Source organism: Rhinolophus hipposideros, assembly GCF_964194185.1.
Source record: "Rhinolophus hipposideros genome assembly, chromosome: 10".
NCBI lineage: Eukaryota > Metazoa > Chordata > Mammalia > Chiroptera > Rhinolophidae > Rhinolophus > Rhinolophus hipposideros.
Genome location: NC_138056.1, coordinates 79,192,354 through 79,211,113, shown reverse-complemented (window position 1 = coordinate 79,211,113; position 18,760 = coordinate 79,192,354). Strand labels below are relative to the sequence as shown.

At 38.2% G+C, this 18,760-nt stretch overlaps 2 protein-coding genes across 5 annotated transcripts in view; both read left to right on the top strand.

Moving 5' to 3' along the window:
• The first annotated feature begins 172 nt into the window (after nucleotides 1-172).
• Nucleotides 173-4,519, top strand: FDXACB1 (ferredoxin-fold anticodon binding domain containing 1). Its single transcript, XM_081062284.1, has 5 exons — nucleotides 173-396; nucleotides 631-787; nucleotides 1,630-1,833; nucleotides 1,990-2,148; nucleotides 2,517-4,519. Exons 1-5 carry the CDS (start codon nucleotides 183-185, stop codon nucleotides 3,694-3,696), a joined length of 1,914 nt encoding a protein of 637 aa, XP_080918410.1. The 5' UTR covers nucleotides 173-182; the 3' UTR covers nucleotides 3,697-4,519.
• Nucleotides 4,520-6,380: 1,861 nt separating this feature from the next.
• Nucleotides 6,381-18,760, top strand: part of ALG9 (ALG9 alpha-1,2-mannosyltransferase) — a 94,291-nt gene continuing 81,911 nt past the window's right edge. For 2 of the 4 annotated variants that reach the window (XM_081062285.1, XM_081062286.1), the window contains exons 1-4: nucleotides 6,381-6,637; nucleotides 7,530-7,668; nucleotides 8,528-8,662; nucleotides 15,070-15,140. In XM_081062285.1, coding sequence (XP_080918411.1) covers nucleotides 6,507-6,637; nucleotides 7,530-7,668; nucleotides 8,528-8,662; nucleotides 15,070-15,140 — 476 coding nt within the window. In that variant the 5' untranslated portion in view covers nucleotides 6,381-6,506. Of the gene's footprint in view, nucleotides 6,638-6,692; nucleotides 7,274-7,294; nucleotides 7,417-7,529; nucleotides 7,669-8,527; nucleotides 8,663-15,069; nucleotides 15,141-18,760 lie in introns of those variants that run through there. The other 2 variants (XM_081062287.1, XM_081062288.1) reach the window with 2 other exon arrangements.

Genomic DNA, 18,760 nt, shown 5'->3' with positions numbered 1-18,760 from the left:
CCCGAGTGAGTGGGGGACTGAGAGGGCCGCGTGGTCGGCGTCTCGCTTTTGCACGCATGGTTATTTCCCTCCCGGGAAGTCGCAGTACTCCTTTGTCAAGGCAACCAGGCGCTGCGGGTGCGTCATTAACAAGCGACCGATGAAGAGTGGCTGGCAAGCGACCCGCGAAAGTGACGTAATAAATGAGCGCCTCCGAGGACGCGAGCGGGGAGCAAGTTGAGGCCATGGCCCCTCGGCGCCTCCTGTTGGTTGGGGAGGGGAATTTCTCCTTCGCCGCCGCTCTGAGCGAGACCCTTGATCCCAGCACTAGTCTAACCGCCACCTGCCTCCAGCATCCGACCGACTTAGCCCGGGACCCGGTGGCCCGGGAGAACCTGCAGCGCCTGCACGAGCGAGGTAGTGAGGTCACCCCTTCCGCGAAGCCCCGCCCAGCTTCCTGCGTGGCCCAAAGTGGAAAGGGTGGGCACTTGGGGATTCAGGCAACGTGGGATTGCTCTTGAAGGTCCCGCGGACATTTAGTGAAAGCCGGCTCTGTGCCTAAACCTGGATTGTTTCGCACGGTTCAGGTTAGGGAGAGGTTTTCTCTGGTTCCAGGTCTTAAGACATCCTCCTGCCTATATTTCATGCCAGGTGCCAAGATACGTTTTGGTGTGGACTGCACCCAGCTGGCAGATGCCTTTGAACTGCACGACAGGGAGTTTGATCGAATTTATTTTAACTTTCCGCACTGTGGACGCAAAGCTGGAGTAGCTAGGAACAGGGAACTGCTTGCCAAGTTTTTCCAGAGGTGAGGAAAGGCGAGCACTCACAAAATGTTTAAGGTGTACATTACATAGTTACTGCACTCAAACATAATAGTATGGGAGATTAGGCATACGTGTGTAAATTACTAGGATAGGTTTAGAGAGAATACCGTATAAAGCTCCAAAGGAACCCACAATCTAGTTGGAAAGGCAGACGTGTAAGGGGAGGACTACCCTTGGATAATGCAAAATAATGGTAGCCAGTATAGTTTAATAGCTAAGACTATGGATTTAGGAGCCACACTGCCTGACTTCAAATTCGCACCTACCACTTAATAGCTGTTTGATTTTAGGTATTAATCCTTTTTTTCATCATCTATAAACGGGTTCTTACGGTGACTACCTCATAAAATTGTGAACTTAAAACAGTGCTTAACACTATTATACGAAAATGTGATATAATTGGAGGTCTCTTTGGATCATAGTTGTTAACAAACTTTTTACAGAGGCAGTATTTTAAGTTAGTATTTTTACTATAGAATTTTAATAGGCAAGAGAGGAGTGAAAAGAACAACTTTCTCCAAGGGGAAGAACAGCTTGATCAGTGAATCATGTATAGGAACTTGGCAGACATTGATATACCGGTAGATGAACAATGCAAATACAACCTGGTCAGCCACTAGTATCAGTTATAAGTTGAACATTGAATTTATATTCTTATTTACTTCCAGCTACTTTCTTTGCATGTTTGAAGTCCAGTAGACCTTTGCAAATGGATATGATGAATTTTAATTATTTCACAGCCAAACCATGTATATACAGCTAACTCCTGTGCTAATTTCTACTTGTTTCTGATAAATGGCTGGTGTCCCCCTCCCCTCATTAGCTGTGCAGAGGTTCTTGCAGAGGAAGGAGAAGTCCATGTGGCATTGTGTAGAGGACAAGGTGGGACTCCTGCTGATAATCCCACAAGAGAATGGCACAACAGTTGGCAAGTGGTTGCCATGGCAGCTCTGGGGGGATTCATTTTAAGTGATGTGCATCCCTTCAGCTGTGAGGCTGTGCCGGGGTACAAGTGCACTGGATATAGGTAAGTAATACCAGAAGTCTAAGCCTTTTCATCTCTCTCACTAATGATAAAAATATTTCATAGGCAAACTTTTTCTTTGCCAATTTTCTGACTCAATTTCTAGAAACACTTGCTTTCTTTAATGACAGACTTCATACTTGGTGTTTATTTTGCCAGGAGTCAAGATAAGTCCTTTCACATAGAAGGTGCTGTGAACCATATCTTCACCCAGAGCTTACCCTTGGACGGTTTGAAACCAAGAGTCTTCAGGATCAAACTGGGTGGCCAGTGGTTTTCCTTTCTAGAACCAGAAGCACTTGCAGGAAAATTGAACAGGTAACTGTTATTTTACCAGAAATCACTTCTGTCTCTAGCTGTATCCCGATTGGCTTGATGGCAACCGTATATTGAACGAATGCTACATATACTGTTTATGATGTTAGTGCTGTGAATACTTGTCAATCTGGCCTCCATAACCCTCTTTAGAATTGAAAATTGTCATATTTTCTGGTATATTGTAGGGATGATGGCTGTCAGAATTCTGAAACATATGATTTCTCTGTTTATGGTGGATGATTTCTTTATCTCCTTTCAGGATCAACTTAAGGATAATTCTTTTTTATTCAGCTATTTGTACTTTTAATTCTAGCTAATTATAATTACTTATTTTTTTAAGTTAAAAATGTCATTTTGTGTTTAAACAGGGGTTTCCTAGAAGCATCTTCATGTCATCCTATCAAAACCATAAATGAGAAACTGATTGCTGAAGTGGGCAAAGCTTTCCCTCTAAAAAGGCTGACGTGCTCCTTCCCTTTGCTGCCACAGGGAGACACCAGTGTTCTCACTTCCTGGAACTGTGATCTATCAGCAGCCTTTTGGGTTAATCTCCTTGAGGATAACTCAAATTCTGAGCCCCTAACTGGTGGGACAACACAAGACATGGAGGACTTTTTAGAGTCATTTTCAGAACTTAGCCTTCCCAAGAGCTCTGGAAGAGATGGTAAGGAAGAAGCTCACGAAGGAATCTATGGCCAAGCCAAGGTCTGCCTCAGACCTTCTCTCCTAGTTCATGTTCAGGCTATCATTCAAGCACCAGACTTCCTCCCGGGTTCTCTGCACATCCTCAGTGGACCTGTCTTTCGGAAGTGCCTCATCTTGCCTTTTACAATGCCAGCATTTCATGAGACTTTATTTATCCTTGGATTTAATCAAAATCTGAAGGATGGCTGTCTTCAGTCACTACTGGATCATTTGAAGGGCATTCTAGATAGCGTTCTGACTCAGACATTTCCGGAGGGCTCTAAACTGAGCAGTTCAGTGGAATTTGCCTTTCAACCAAATGGGAAAGATTATATGATTAATGTGAAGTCTCATAATTTTGGCCCAGATTTTGCCAAGGATCTGATTATTGGATCTGTTACCACACCTGCTACAAGCATTATACACAAAGACCAGGATTTTGTGTTTGTGTCTATGAACTTGGACCTATTAGCCATGCTTGTTTGGGGTATCTCTGACTGGAGGATGTTGTGGACCTTTGATAAACGTTTCCTGAATAATTTTATTCCTGGGAAAACAGAACCCTTTAAAAGCTATTCCCTATGTCCTCCATGCTTTGTGCATGATATTAGTTTTTGGTTAGATGAGAAAAAAGGATTTGATGAACTAGAGTTTCATACTGTGGCCCGAGCAGTGTCCCAGGACACTGTCATATCCATACAATTCCTCAGTTGTTTTCAGCATCCCAAGACTGAACAGGTCAGTCTCTGCTATAGATTGACCTACCAGACCTGTGACAAAGCCCTTACCCAGCAGCAGGTAACATCAATGCAGTCCCAGTTTAGGAAAGAGATTCAACAACGACTACATGTGACACCTCGGTAGTTTAGTAAATTCATTTCTACAGTGTGATCCTCATGGGTGTGGGATGAAAAAGACCAAGACCAATTTGTAACTGGTAGTCCTTTCTGGACTATTTTTTTTTTTTAATATTTACCTTGTGACTATACCCACTGTTGATTATAAGGATATCTGTGACTCGGTCACTTAAACTTATAGACTATAATGTGATTAGTGATTTTTGGAGTTGTGCAGTATTTTGATCCTGAGTAACGGCTAGGAAAACAAACAAATAAAACAACATCTTGTACTTTAGATGCTCTATTGCTAAAGAGGCAGTAGAACTCTAGTGTTCATCGTATACATATTAAAATACATCTTCCACACTGTCATTTTCTCTTCCCTTTATAGTATCATTTCACTAAAGGAATTTATAAGAGTTGTTTTTAGAGTCAGACAGACCAACATTTATTAGCTTGGGTAAGTTGCAAGTACTCCATAATTAATATTGGTATCATCATTATTTTTATTCTGTGGTTGACTACGGTTAAAGTCATGGTAACAATAAGTGTCAGATTTAGAGTTCATACTTGGCTCTGTCTGACTCTACATACAGCCCATGTTCTTTCTGCCACTTTGTTACTGTACTCCTTCTCTAGTCTTTTTTCACAGTAATCTCTCAACTGTGACTCACTCTAAAGTTTGCCTGCCTAGATTCTGGGTCCTTCTGTTGTAAGCATCTCTAAGAGACACTGTGAGCTTGGCTCAGCCCAGGACTGAAGAATGGGGTACTCTAATGTGGATTCATGTATGTTCCTGTTAATAGTTAGGCTCCATTGATTGGAATTGTATTGTAAAATTGTGAAGGAAATAACTGTCTCATTTATTCTTGTATTTGGAGAAAAGCATATCGGAAGGCAAGAATGGAAGCAAAGAAACAAATTAGAAGGTTATTATGATATTGCAAACAATAGATTATGGTGGCCTGGACCAGGGTGTAAGAAGTTGTTAGACTGGGTACTATTTAGAAGGACATGCTGATGAATTAAATATACATGCATGGGTGGAGAGTGTGGAGTTAGAGAAATAGAGGAATCAAGAAGGATCCCTAGGTTTTTTGACCTGAGCACCTGGAAGAATAGAGGTCATTAATGAATGGGAAAACTGGCGTAGGAGTAAGTTTGAGGAATGAAGAATCAAGGGATCTCTTATGGACACATGTATTTCTTAGCTCTCCACATAGACTATAAACTAATTAAGGGCATATAATGTGATTTACAGCTTTCTTTTATCCTCAATAGTGCCTGGTACATTGATGAGGTTACATTTGAGCTAGATCTTAAAGGCAGGGATTTCATAGGATTGTTAGGCAAGGGAGGGTGTGCATTCCAAGTAGCGGGCATATGAGCAGAGGTATAGGTAAGGGGGCACATTTGGGGCACTTTTCAAGCTAGTTAGTTGGAATGTAAAATGTGTATAGGAAGGTAGTGGGAGATAAGATTAGAAAAGCAGGTGGGGCTGGAGTTAGTTCATGAAAGACTGAATGCAAAAATAAGAAGTTTGTACTTTATTTGGCAAGCAATAAGAAAAATGTGAGTTTTGATTAAGGAAGTGACACAAGAGTCATGCTTTTGAGAATTAACTGGACAGTGCTACACAGGATGAATTTGAGATAGGAGATCCCTGTAAGGATGCTGTTGTAGTCCTAGGTAGAGGCAAAGAGGAGCTGATGTTAGAGTGAAATGTAAAGGAGATGGATGTATGAGATATAGCTAGGCTGGGATGTCCAAACTTGGTAACTAATAATTGCACATGGGAATTGAGCAATATCATCAATCACCATTTTCAATACTTGGAAATTTTTAGTATGAAATCAACCTTAGACCCTGTCAAGGTTAGCATTTCCTCTATAAACTTGTTTTAGTTACTGGTACAGAGCACCACAGGGTAGGAAGAGCTCTTTGATTGGGGGAGTGGGCACAGTGTCAGGAACAGGTGAATGAACCCTGGGAGTCACAGGCATGATACCATCTAGATGCCCGTATACTTGTAAAAATGCCCATATGAAATCAAGAGCTTTCTCCTGATCTCCTTGTTGGAAGAGCATGGGCTTTGTAGTAAGTTCTGGTTTGGAATACGGCTCCTGGGTTGGGTTGGACCTGGGTTAGTATATGGCTCCACCATTTCCTAACTATGCAACCTTGGGCCTCAGCTTCCTTCTTGATAAAACAAGGTTGTTATGAGTATACAATTTAAAAAGGATAAAAACTGTAAAATGCTTACCATTATGCTGTAGTAGCAATGGCAGTCAGTGGTGTCTGGTTGAATTTGCTGCACAAAATTTCTTCAAGTCTTTCCCTTTTCTTCTCATTCTATATTCTGCCATTTGGGCTGTCCCTACCACTCTTACTAAAATACAGAGAGGGCAACTTGTCAGTGACCTTTTAAGGACTTACCCTTTGATAGGCAGCTGTGCTATGATTTTCAACTGAATATATCTACGCGTACTCACCTTGCAGGTGTTTAATTACTTTGTGATAGACGAGCTGAAGGACGGTTTTTTTGTAGTAGTGGAGAATGCTGAAAAGTGAAGGAAGAGAGTTGGAGGGAGGAATGCCCAGCATTACAAGTATGGGGAAGGGACAACTATGACGGTAAAAGTAAAGTCTCAGGTTCGATTCTTTTTCTACTCAGGGATTTGCCCCAATCGGTCCCATAACGCTGTAATTTGGTCTTGTCTGCGCATGTCAAGGTCTTTTGTCCCTCGGCGGACACCGTTCGCCAGCTAAAGCTATGTCTCCGCGCTCGCCGCCTTCGTAGGGTGCCGAATTCTACCCTTTTTACCCACGCAGGCCATGGCGGGCCGAGGGGCTCGGCAGCGCCTGAAGGGAAGCGGAGGCAGCGCCGGGGACACGGCCTCTGCCGCGGACAGACTGCGGGAGCTGCTGTGCAGCCGGGAGGCGGGCGGCGCGGAGCCCCGCACCGAGTAGGTGTGCGGTCGCGGTGGGGGCGTGGCCGGGCCGGCGGCGCCGCGAGGGGCTGACCCCGGGAGGGTCGCGCCGGCGCCGCGCTGGGCTTCGCTGGGGCGGGCCTTCTCGCCCGGAGGGCCGGGTGGCCTCTGCACCCACGTCCTCCCGCTCTTCCTGGGCGGGTCAGCGTTCGGTCGTCACCCCGTCATAGACGCCCCACCTCAGGTCCCATGTTTTCTGTAAAGAAACCTGGGGTGCGGGTCTGTGAAGCTCCTGTCCCAGGCCCAGCCGGAGTGGGCTGGCGTCCGGGTGTTTGCGTTGGCAGAGCCTCTGGGAGAAATTGGCAGGAGCACAGAGTTTACTGTTTTCGGCTGCCTCTCACTGCTTCCTTCTTTCTCACAAAAGTCCCGACTCTTGACTTTAATTTGTGGGCCCCCCCCCCCAATCTGTAGGACCAGCAATCACCTCGCTCCTCAAGCCCGGGGAGGTTAGGACTGCATTAAAGCAGCTGTCAACGTATGGAATTGGAAGAGGTTATGAACCTTGCACATATTAGGCCTCTATACATTGGAACAGATGGAGAAATGAATGAAACCGTGGGAACTAATGACCTTAAGAGAAGAAAGAGAGAATGAGAGTTTTGTGGTCTTCAAGTGAGTGATTAGCTGGCATGGGATAAATGGAGCGTCGGAGATGCAATGAATTAAAGTATATGAATTACTTTACACGTGAAAAACAGGAAGTGGAAGGGATGATTACAGTTGATCTAAGAACAAGTAATGACTCACCTTTATAGGTGAATACTTGAGTGCTTTGATGTCTCTTGCCATTCTTTTCCTTTATGTTTAGTTTTAGTCTTTCTAGTTAGCAGGTCCTTCCTGACTTACTTTTTTTTTTGTTTTTGAGCAGCTTCTCTGCGAACAAAGCAGGACAAGTCTGGGCACCTGAAGGATCTACTGCTTTCAAGTGTCTGCTTTCTGCGAGGTTATGTGCTGCTCTCCTGAGCAACATCTCTGACTGTGATGAAACATTCAACTACTGGGAACCAGTAGGTGATTTCTTTCTTTCTTTGTTTTGTGTTCTTGGTTCCACTGCTTGGGACCTTGTTACCGATCAAGATGCAAACACTATACACAAGAGTGACTACTAGCAAAAGAACTTTATTTTCACTTTAGTATTGTAGGCTGATGATTTACCTACTATTGAAGGCTATAGGGAATTTGGCTGTTTTACAAAAAGATATCATTTGTAATTTCCTTAAAAATTATTTTTAATCAAAATAATACTTTGAGATAGTCTTTAAAGATAACCATTACTACAAAACTTTAAGGAAAAACATTAGCTCCTTGTTTCACTTCTTATGTTCAAATCCCAGTCCCCAGAGGCAACCACTTTCTTTCAACTTTTTTCCGTTATTTCTTCTGATGTTTACTAAAACAGTGTTACTAAATAGTATGCTTATACTTCTATTTCTTGATTTATAGATTTATAAGCCTGTTGACTTCCTGCTATAGAAAATACAGAAGTCAAATTTTCTGATCACATCAAAAAAATAAAGAATGTTTAGTATAGGCAGTTTAAGGAAAATACAAAATTTAGAGTTTGTCTGTTTTGGTTAATGAGTATTTAAAAAAATAAATAGAAGATAAAATTCGAATTTTTAATGTTGATCAAATAACAGTCTTGTAGAATTAATTTATAATGTAGAATTAATTTATAATGTCCTAATATTTTTCAATATTGGGTCATTTTAATTCTTATCCGTTAGTTGAAAATCTTGTTGAGAGTTTCCGCATTTTTGTGTATCTTCGCTCATTAATATTTTTGCCTAGAAACTTCATCTGCATCCTTTTAACAAGGATTTTTTTGCCAATATAACCCAGAATCCATTTGTTTTGTACTTTCAGACACATTACCTCATCTACGGGAAGGGGTTTCAGACTTGGGAATATTCCCCAGTTTATGCCATTCGCTCCTATGCTTACCTCTTACTTCATGCCTGGCCAGCTGCATTTCATGCAAGAATTCTACAAACTAATAAGGTAAGTGCAGGCCAACCTGGAAGCAATCACAACTGATCAAGAGGTGAGTCTCTGGGATAGTTTTGAGAAAAGGACAAAACAGATTGGTGGTTAAGAGGGAACTTTTTTTGAAGAAGAATCACTCTTTCATTGTCAACAAATATTAATTGAGCATCTTTTATTTGGTAAACACTGTTAACTACTGTGGATGTAACAGTGACCAAATCACTGCCCTAGTAGAATTTATAGTTTAATGGAGAAGATAAACATTGAGCAAGTAATTATAAATGCAGTGAGTCTTATGAAGGAAGACTATAGTGAACAGGGGGATAGGATATTAGGAGAGGATATTAGGATATTAGGAGAAGATAATTTGAACAGTGTTGAAGAATAATTAGGAGTTAACTGAGACCTAATCTAATTACTTTTCAGAAATTTGACTATGCTGTGTCTTGGCGTGGCTTTCTTTGGGTTTGTCCTGTTTGGAGTTTATTTAGCTTCTTGAATCTTTAGGCTTAGGTCTTTTGCCAAATTTGGGAAGTGCTTAGCTGTTATTTTTTTGAGTACTTTTTCAGCCCTGCCCCTTTTCTCCTTTACTGGGATTCCAATGATATGAATATTAGGTATTTTATTTTAGTTCCACAAGTCCCTGAGACTTTTTTTTCCCTAGTCTCTTTTCTCTGTGTTGTTCAGATTGAGCGATTTCTAATCTTCCATTTTCCAGTTCACTGATTCTTCTCTCTGTTCCCTCCATTCTACTGTTGACCCTATTCATTGAGCTTTTATTTTGGTTAGTATATTTTTCAGTTGTAAAATTTACCTTTCATTTTTTTTTAATGTCTTCTATTTCTTTACTGAAACTTTTTATTTTTTTCATTTGTTTCAAGCATATTCTTAATTGTTCATTGAAGCATTTTTATAATGGCTCCTTTAAAACTTTGTCAGATAATTGTAACATCGCTCTCTTTGTTTTTGTTGTTGTTGTTTTGTTTTTGTTTTTTTGATATCTATTGACTGACTTTTTTCATTCAGTTGGAGATCTTCCTGGTTGACAAGTAATTTTCAGTTGAAACTTGGGGTATTTTGGGTATTACATTATGAGACTCTGGATCCTACTCATGGGTCCAGCATGCTTCCTCTGCAGTGCACTGCTCTTCTGGCTCTTATTGAAGCCTTCTGTTTTAGCTGCCTTCTGTTGATACCACTCCAGCAAGAGAGAGGAGGGAGTTCTCCACCTTGTTACTGCAAGTTGGGATAGAAGTCCAAGTTCCCCACTAGGCTTCCACCGATACCACCCCGGTGGGTAGGGTAAAGGCACCTCATTATAGTAGTGCAATACATAATGGCACTTCGGTCAAGGACACATGCAACACATTACTCACGTGTTTGTGGTGATACTGGTGTAAACAAATTTACTACACTTTGAGTTGTGTGAAAATGTAGCTCATACAAGTACATAATACTTGATAATTATATAAAAAAGACTATGTTAATAGTTTATGTATTTTCTATACTATACTTTTTATCATTATTATAGAGTATACTCTTTCTACTTACAAAAAAAAGTTTGCTGTGAAGCATTATACCATGTTAGGCCAATAGCAGCCTCATATATCTCATGTTTACTGTATCTCTTGATTGCATCATTTTCTCTTGTGCTTGATTAAATCTCATGTTTTGTACAGTAATGTGCAGTACAGGCTTATGGCCTAGGAACAAAAAGCTATACTGTGTGGCTTGTGTGTGTACTGTGTTTCTCCGAAAATAAGACGTAACCAGGAAATAAGCCCTAGCATGACTTTTCAGGATGACATCCCCTGAGCATAAGCCCTAATGTGTCTTGTGGAGCAAAATTTAATAGAAGACCTGGTCCTGTTTTCAGGTAAACATGGTCGCAGTCGACCAGCTAGGTTTATGTAAGTACACTCCATGATGTTCACATAGGGATACATCCTCGTCATTGAGCGGCGCGTGACTGTACTGCTAGGTTGGGGGCAGGTGGACGTCCAGGCTCTACAAGTGATCTTCACTGACACTGCGGGAGGGAGCTGATTACCATTAGCAAAGATAAAAGTCTTGGCTTCCTACTGGACCTTTGATGGCATGGGTGGGAGTGGGGCTACATTTTTTTTCTGGAATGCTTGGATGGAATAGAGTGGTTATTGTCTAAAAATTTTCTGTCTTGCTAGGCTACCTCTTTCATGGTCTTTTGGCTGGATAGAGCAGGCTCTCGTTGGTGTTTTTTGTTTGTGCTCATTGGCATTTCTAGTTGCCAACTTCTTTAATCCAAGTCTGGAACGTAGAAGACAGAAAGGAAACCCAGGGAACTCACCACGATGCTATTCCTCAGTCCCAGAATCCCTAGCCAGTCTGCCTTCTTCTCTCCACCTTTTGGCGTTTTCTTATGCTTGTTTTATGTATAATGTCCAGAGTTTTTGGCTTTACGTAGCATGAGGAATAGGGAAAAGTATGGCTAATCCATCTTCCATGAAGTAGAAGTCCCTGATTAGAGAACTAGAAGGTAAGTAAGTTGGAGTTGTCTTCTAGGTAAAGGAAGAATTGGAATGAGGGAGGAAGGCCCTGAGTCTGGAAAGAAGGCCGGCATGGCCTTCTCGTATAAATAGGTTTGGTGGAGTGGATTAGATGAGACTAAGAGGTAGAAAGAGGCCAGATTTATACAACACCTGGTAGGCTCTATTAAGAAATTCGATTTTTTTCCTCAAGTATATTGTGAAGCCATCGAAAGATTTTAGGTACAGGAGAGACATGATTACATTTGCATTTTAAAAAGATCAGAAAAGTAACACCTGTAGAAAGTGATAGAACTCTATGTCTCCCTCACCTAGAATCTCATTTCTGTTTTTTTGAACTTATCAGAGAAACAATATATAGAATGAAGGACTTAGTGGAGAAATGACAATATGCAGTGCTCAAAGTTTTTATTTCCACTTGGATATCCACTATCACTTCAAATTTGACATATTTAACAGACAATTCTTCCTCTACATCACTATTCCTCTTAAAGATACAAACAGCAAGCAGAACAGGAATGAAGATTTCCCTTTGTCCCTTGTTTTTACTTCCAATCTTCTCCCTGTTAGGTTTTGCCAGTGGGTGCCAACAGGGAACTAACTACTTGGGAAGGGAGACTGGTAGCTTGTAGAGGTTCCAGACCCAGCATCATAATGCTGAGTGGAGAACGGTAAGTTGTTGATTAGAGACAATGTGGTAGTAACTGGCACTCCTAGTGATAGTTACCTTTCCAACTTCTTGCTACCCTAAACAAGAATACCTTTGTTTTGTCTCCCTATGGATCCGTTTGTATGGTTCAGAATTTCTCTGAACCATGCACTCAGGATTGGGATCCCATACACAGATCCATGGGCTACTTAATTTCATGGAGTACTGACAGATTACTTTCTAGAATGGCTATACAACTTTACGGTCCCTGCAATAATGTTTGATATTTCAGCTTCCTCACATTTGAGCACTTGATATTTCTGACTTTCTAATTTTTGCCCTTCTCATGTATGTAAGATGCTTTTCATTTTAATTGCATTTCTCTGATTATTACTAAGTTACTAAGGGGAGCATTTCTTCATATTTTCATTAGTCATTCAGATTTCCTTTTCTGTGTATTACCTATTCACATCCTTTGCCTGCTTTCTAATTGGATTTTGTGGTTTCCTCTCCTGATTTGTAGAAGTTCTCAATAGTAACCCCTTGTAAGTTTTAGATACTAGAAATCCTTTCTTTTAGGCTGTCACCTCTCTTAACTTTGTGTATGGTCCTTTATTGAACAGTAATCTTTAATTTTGGTACAGTCAAACCAGTTAGTTATTCACTTGTGGTTGGTAGGTTTTAGGGCCTTTCTGAAAGAAATCCTTCTTCACCACAGGTCACAAAGTTATTCTTCTGTATTTTCTTCCATTAGCTTTATAATTTTACCTTTTACATACAAGACTTTAATCCATGTGAGTTTTATTTTCGTAAATTGTGGGAAGATCTAGCTTTATTTTTTGCTATGTAGTGAGCTAGATTTTCCAGTAGATATTTAGTATATCTACTAAATAATACACCTTTCTTTCTGATTTGTAATATCTCTACCATATACCTCATCTCATATATATGGGTCTGTTTCTGGCCTCTTTATGTCATTGGTCAATTTGTCAGGCAGTACCATCTTGTTGTTATTACGGCTTTGTAATGTGTGTTAATATCTGGTCGATGAATTTCTCACTTTGTCCATTTTAAAATTTGTGTTTTAAATATCATTTTAGAATGAGCTTGCCTCTCCCCCAGATTCTGCTGGATTTTCATTGGAGTTGCACTGAGTTTACATATTAATTTTTAAATGAGTATTTTTACAGTGTTAAGTTATTCCATCCCTAAAATGATATATTTATCCGTTTAGTCAGGTTTTCTGTGTCTTTTAATAAAAATTTTAAAATGAATCCATTTCAGTCTTATGCAGTCTTTGATAGGTTAATGCCTAGATTCTTTATACTTTTTCTTGCTATTACGTATGGTACCTTGTTTTCTGTAACTTTTTTAGGTAGTCATTGCTGGTACTGAGGGACACAGTTGATTTTTGCTTTTTGACGTTAATCTAAATCTCGCTGAATTTCCTTATTAGTGTTAATGGTTTGTTAGGTGAATCACTTGGATTTTATTTCATTTATATATATAGAGTTTAGTTTTTTAAATTCTGTTTCTTACACCACATTTATTTTTTGTGTCTCTTTGCACTGATCAGATTCCAAGTACTAGTTGAGTGTTCATTGTTTGGGGGCATCATTGTCCTGCTCTCAAATACAATTCTTATATTAACTTGTGTTAATTTTTAACTTTGTAAGTGGGTTTTTCCCACTAGGTGAGGAGTTCTTAAACAAAGACACTTTGTACTAAAATATCTGTATTCCTAGAATAGTGCTCATTGTATAGTAGGTTTTCAGGACATTTTTATTAATGAATGAATCTGGGCTTTTATTTATTACTTCATGAACTATTTTTGGAATTTTTTTGTTATAATGATGAATATGGAAAGTATTTCCGTGTTATATGCTTTAACCATATATACATATTTAAGTATGCTTATATTTTGAGGTATTCAATGCTCTTAAACATACCAGTATACTATAGTATAAAAACTATTCAGTACAACCCCTATTATTTTGTTATTTTTGTTTTTATTAAATTGATGTTCTTAATTATAAAATTAATAAAACCACATTACAGATGTTTGGAGATAGGAGAAAAATTATGCACCTAAATCTCACGACTGGATACAGCCATTTTCACCATTTTACTATATTTCTTTCCGTGTACTTCTGATTTCCATAGCTATAACTCTGATGCATGAATAATATTGTATTATGCATTTTCATTCAGTGTTTTGTAATAATCGGTACCTAATATATTGTCCGACTGTGGGATAGAGGTATAATGGCCGCCATAATGAGAATGTGTCTTCAGACTGAAAGACAAAGCAGGCAACTCCAGAGACTGTAGCAGAATTTATTATAAGGTAATTTTCTTAGGGGAAGATTGGGCCGGAGCAGACAGATGGCTCAGCAGTTTGGCACAAATTATTCTCCACTACCATACCCGTTACAGTACTTTTTTTATAGTATAATTTGGATACTAGTGATTGACAAGAGGAAGGGAAAGAATTCAGTAGTGCTAGGGGCCATACCTCCTGGTGGTCTTGTGATAGATGATTGCTTATAATCGCTACTATTACCAGTTTGATACTTATCTCAAACTGGTTATCATGCTATTTCGGCTGTTGCTAACAAAAATATTTATGGCTACATTGTAAGGAACACAGATAATCATCAACAAAGCTTTGATATGCTTGCTAAGGACTTGAAGTTTATCAAAGATCACAGCATGGAACTTAAAAATGAAATGAAATCTGGAGACAGAGATGGAGTTGGTTTTGTTCACATCTCCATCTATACAATTATAATTGTCTGAGAAATGCTTGTTGAATGAATGAACTTTATATCATAAGAATGTTTCCATTGTTTTGTAACCATAAATTTTAATATTTGTATAATGCTCCATGAAATAGATATAGCATGATTTTTTTTAGCATGATTTATTTAACCTTTTCCCTATAATTGGACATTTTGTAGTTTTTAAATAAGTTTTTCTAAATTAATAGTGCTGTAGTTAACATTTTCATGAATAGAATCCCTGTCCCATGTTTACTTACATATTTACTCACATGGTTACTTCTGTGACCTGGAATCATAGAAATAGATATACTGGATTTAGGGATATGAAAATTTGCATGTTTTTGGATACATATTGCTTTTTATAAGATTATGCCAATTTGTGGTATTACTAATGAGAGTAGTTTCATTAGCGTTTTGCTAACTTTTATCTGTGCCTTCTGTTTTCCTGTTCTGGGTTTCTTTCAGATTCTTGTGTTTTACTTTTTACGATGTCTTCTGGCTTTTGTGAGCTGCATTTGTGAACTTTACTTTTACAAGTGAGTATAAAAGCTTTGCTTCTAAAAGTGCTATGAGGAAGCCCAATATAGTATAAATTATTTCTCTGATAGTATTGGCAGTGTTTAAAAATAGAAAACACTTTCCTTCTAGCGCCTAAACTTATATCTAAAATATGATTTCTTGTTTGAAACAAACCTTTGGAGGAGAATATCACTTTCTTTCCTGAGATTCATAAATACTGTATCTTCATGTTATTAGTTTTAATTTTCTTAATACATATATAACTGATCTTTTATTTGGTAAGGTTTAGTACAGCCTTATTTTGAGTCCAAAGATATAGGATCATGATTTACCTCTTCCGCTCGAGCTTATCTGATAGCAGCTTACTCCTTTGGGACTCACTGCTTTTAACGTGCACCCAGTTCATTGCCTTTCCCCAAGTACCTATTGGTTGATTGAATATTAGTGGAAGTGGCATTTAAGTGTTCCAGTAATAAAAAAATAGCTACATTTTTTATATGAAACCTAACAAAATTATTATTTTAAAAGTGCCTTAAAAGGGATTTGGACTTAATGATCATTATTAAACATCTTCCCACTGCAAAACAGCTAAAAATGTCAGATGAAAAAATTCTTTGGCCTTGATTCTGGGTAGAATGGGGGAGGAAAAAAAAAAAAGCCAGTGCACTCCAACTAATCAGTCAATAAAGGCTGCCCAGTTTACCAAAAAAAGAAAGCCAGTGCTGTCTTTGAGGATTGTAACCATAAGTAGGTCTTCATATGGGTTCAGGACTGAATTCAAATCACCCACATGGTCCCTTAAACCCCAAGAGAATTTATTTTAAATTGTTCTGGGTTGGTAGTACCCCAGGCAGCTGCAAAAACAAATGTAAAATTTCTTTAGAGAAGTGAATCCTTAGCCCAGGTGCCAAAGAATTACTATACATAAAGTTCTAGTGAACAAGAAATTATAATAAAAATAAATAACAAAGCACAGAAGTGATCAAGACATTGTGAGTGAGAGCCACCAGATAGAACAATCAGCAGAAAGTTGACCTGCAAAACTTCGTTTATTAGGAATTATCAAAATAAGAATATAAAATAAGTATATTTAAGATTTTTAAAGAAATGAAAGACAGAATTGAAAACATGAATAAGAAACGAGACTAAACAATAGAGCGAAAAGGAACTTACAAAGTAGAAAATAATTGCAAACCATATATCTGATAAGTTCATTTCCAAAATATATAAGGAACTCCTACAACTCAATAGCAAAAAAACTAAAAATCTGATTATAAAATGGACTAAAGACTCAAATCAACAATTCTCTGAAGAAGACATACAAATGGCCAACAGATAGTCACTGACACTAATCATCAGGAAAATGCAAGTCAAAATCGTAGTGAGATCACTTCATATCCGTTACAATGACAATTATAAAAAAAAAAAATCAAAGACATCAAATGTTGGCAAGGATGTAGAGAAATTGTTGGAACCCTGTGCACTGTTTGTAGGCATGCAAAATGGTACAGCCATTATGGAAAACAGTGTGAGGTCTCTTAAAAAATTAAAAATAGAACTACCAGTAATCCAGCAATCCCACTTCTGGGTATTTATCTAAAAGAATTGAAATCAGAATTTTGAAGAGATATCCACATTCCCATGTTCATTGCAGCAGTATTCACAATAGCCAAATTTAGGAAACTACCTAAATTTCCATTGACAGATGAATGGGGAAAAATGTTATATGTACATATGGAATGTGAATATTATTCAGTCTTAAAAAAGAAGGAAATCCTGCAATATGTAACAACATGGATGAACCTTGAGGACATTATGCTAAGTGAAATAACCAGTACAGAAGGACAAATACTGCATCATACCACTTATATGAGGTATCTAAAATAGTCAAATTCATGAAAGCAAAAGAATAGAATTGTAAAAAAAAAAAAAAAGAATAGAATTGTAGTTTACAGGACTTTGGGGGAAGGGAAATTGCTAATCAATGGACAGATACAATTTCAGTTATGCAGTATGAATTAGTTCTAGAGATCTGCTGTGGAACATTATGCCTATAGATAATACTGTGTTTTACACTTAAAAATCTGTTAAGAGGGTAAGATCTCATATTAAGTGTTCTTACCACAATAAAATAAAAAAAGATGAAAAGAACTGAGACTACAAAAATGACCAGGCACATTTGTAAAAGAACCATACAGAGCTTTCAGAACTTAAAAAAATAATAATTGATATTTAAAATTCAGTGGATAGTTTAAACAGATGATTAGATACTGCGAACAAGTAAACTAGAAAATCTGAAAAAATTACAAAGAATGCAGTGCAGAGTGACAATAAAAGGAAATATAAAAGAGGTTAAGAAAAAAGAGTGTTCGTTGCAGTACTATTCATAATAGTCAAAATTGTAAACAACCTATATGTCCACTGACGTGTATGGTAGAGTTGAAAGATCTGACATATACCTAATCAGATTCTAGGGGAAGATAAGGAGAATGGGGAGAGATATTGAAGAAAGTAGTCAATAAGAATTTTCCAGAATTGATGAAAAAAAGATGCTAACCATCGTATTCATGAAGTTTAACATATCCTGATCTGGAAATTAAAAAGGAATTAGTGAAACTGTTGTTAACACCAAGGACAAAGAAAAAGATCTTAAAAATTGACAGAGAACTGATAGAATACCTAGAAAGGAATGTTAGGCAGTTAGACTGACAGAAGCCTTTTCAAAAGCCAGAAGACAAAAACAGTAGTATCTTCAAAGTGCTGAGAGAAAATGATTGTCATCCTAAAATTGTGTACTCAACTAAACCATCTTTTAAGACCAAGATCTAAATACTTTTTAGACAAAAATTGGAAGAAAAAGAAACCAAACAAAAAACAGAATTTGCCATTAATAGATCTTCACTAAAGGAACATCTAAAGGATATACTTAGAAAGAAGCAAAATTATTTCAGAAAGAAGCTCTGAGATGGAATAAGGAGACTAAGCAAGAAAATGGTTAACACATGGGTATGTCTGAACAAATATTGACTGAATGAAGCAATAATAATCTCTAATATTTTTTTGAAAACCTGCAAGAAAGAAGTAAAAGGAAGTGTGTAATTGCTTAAGTTTGAGAAACACTGACTTAGATAAGTACTTATTAACACATTGATGTATCTCCTAGTGTTTTTTTCTAGTAACAGTCATTTATTAAGCAACTCTGTGTTAGGCACTCTTCTAAGCATTTTACCATGTATTGTCCTCACAGAAACCTTACAAAGTGGGTATTATCATTATCCTCCTCTTACAGGTGAAGGATCTGACACAGTGATTATGTCACTAGACCAAGGGTACCACTGCTAGTAAGTGGCAGACCCTGAATTTGAACCTGTGCCCATCTGAGTCTGAGGCCTATTATTTTTCCACAACATCATTATGTTTTCCTATTGGTAGCAGACATACTTTTAGCGCAGGAAATATCCATTTCCTCTTAGGGAGACAGCTTCTCTCCTGCATGAGGAATAAGAACGATTGGGTTTTTTATGCACATGAAAATTGCTAACAGACCTATTGAGACACTTGTATTTAGGTTTACATTGTCAGGGTTCTCTGTGATGTAGGCATGTTTTTGTTCTTTAATTTGAAATTTCCATCCCTA

Excerpts from the sequence above, each read along its gene's own strand:
- FDXACB1 (XM_081062284.1), top strand. The coding sequence starts at position 183 with ATGAGCGCCTCCGAGGACGCGAGCGGGGAGCAAGTTGAGGCCATGGCC. Across the intron at positions 397-630 it reads GCAGCGCCTGCACGAGCGAG|GTGCCAAGATACGTTTTGGT; the intron begins GTAGTGAGGTCA and ends ATTTCATGCCAG. Across the intron at positions 788-1,629 it reads CTTGCCAAGTTTTTCCAGAG|CTGTGCAGAGGTTCTTGCAG; the intron begins GTGAGGAAAGGC and ends TCCCCTCATTAG.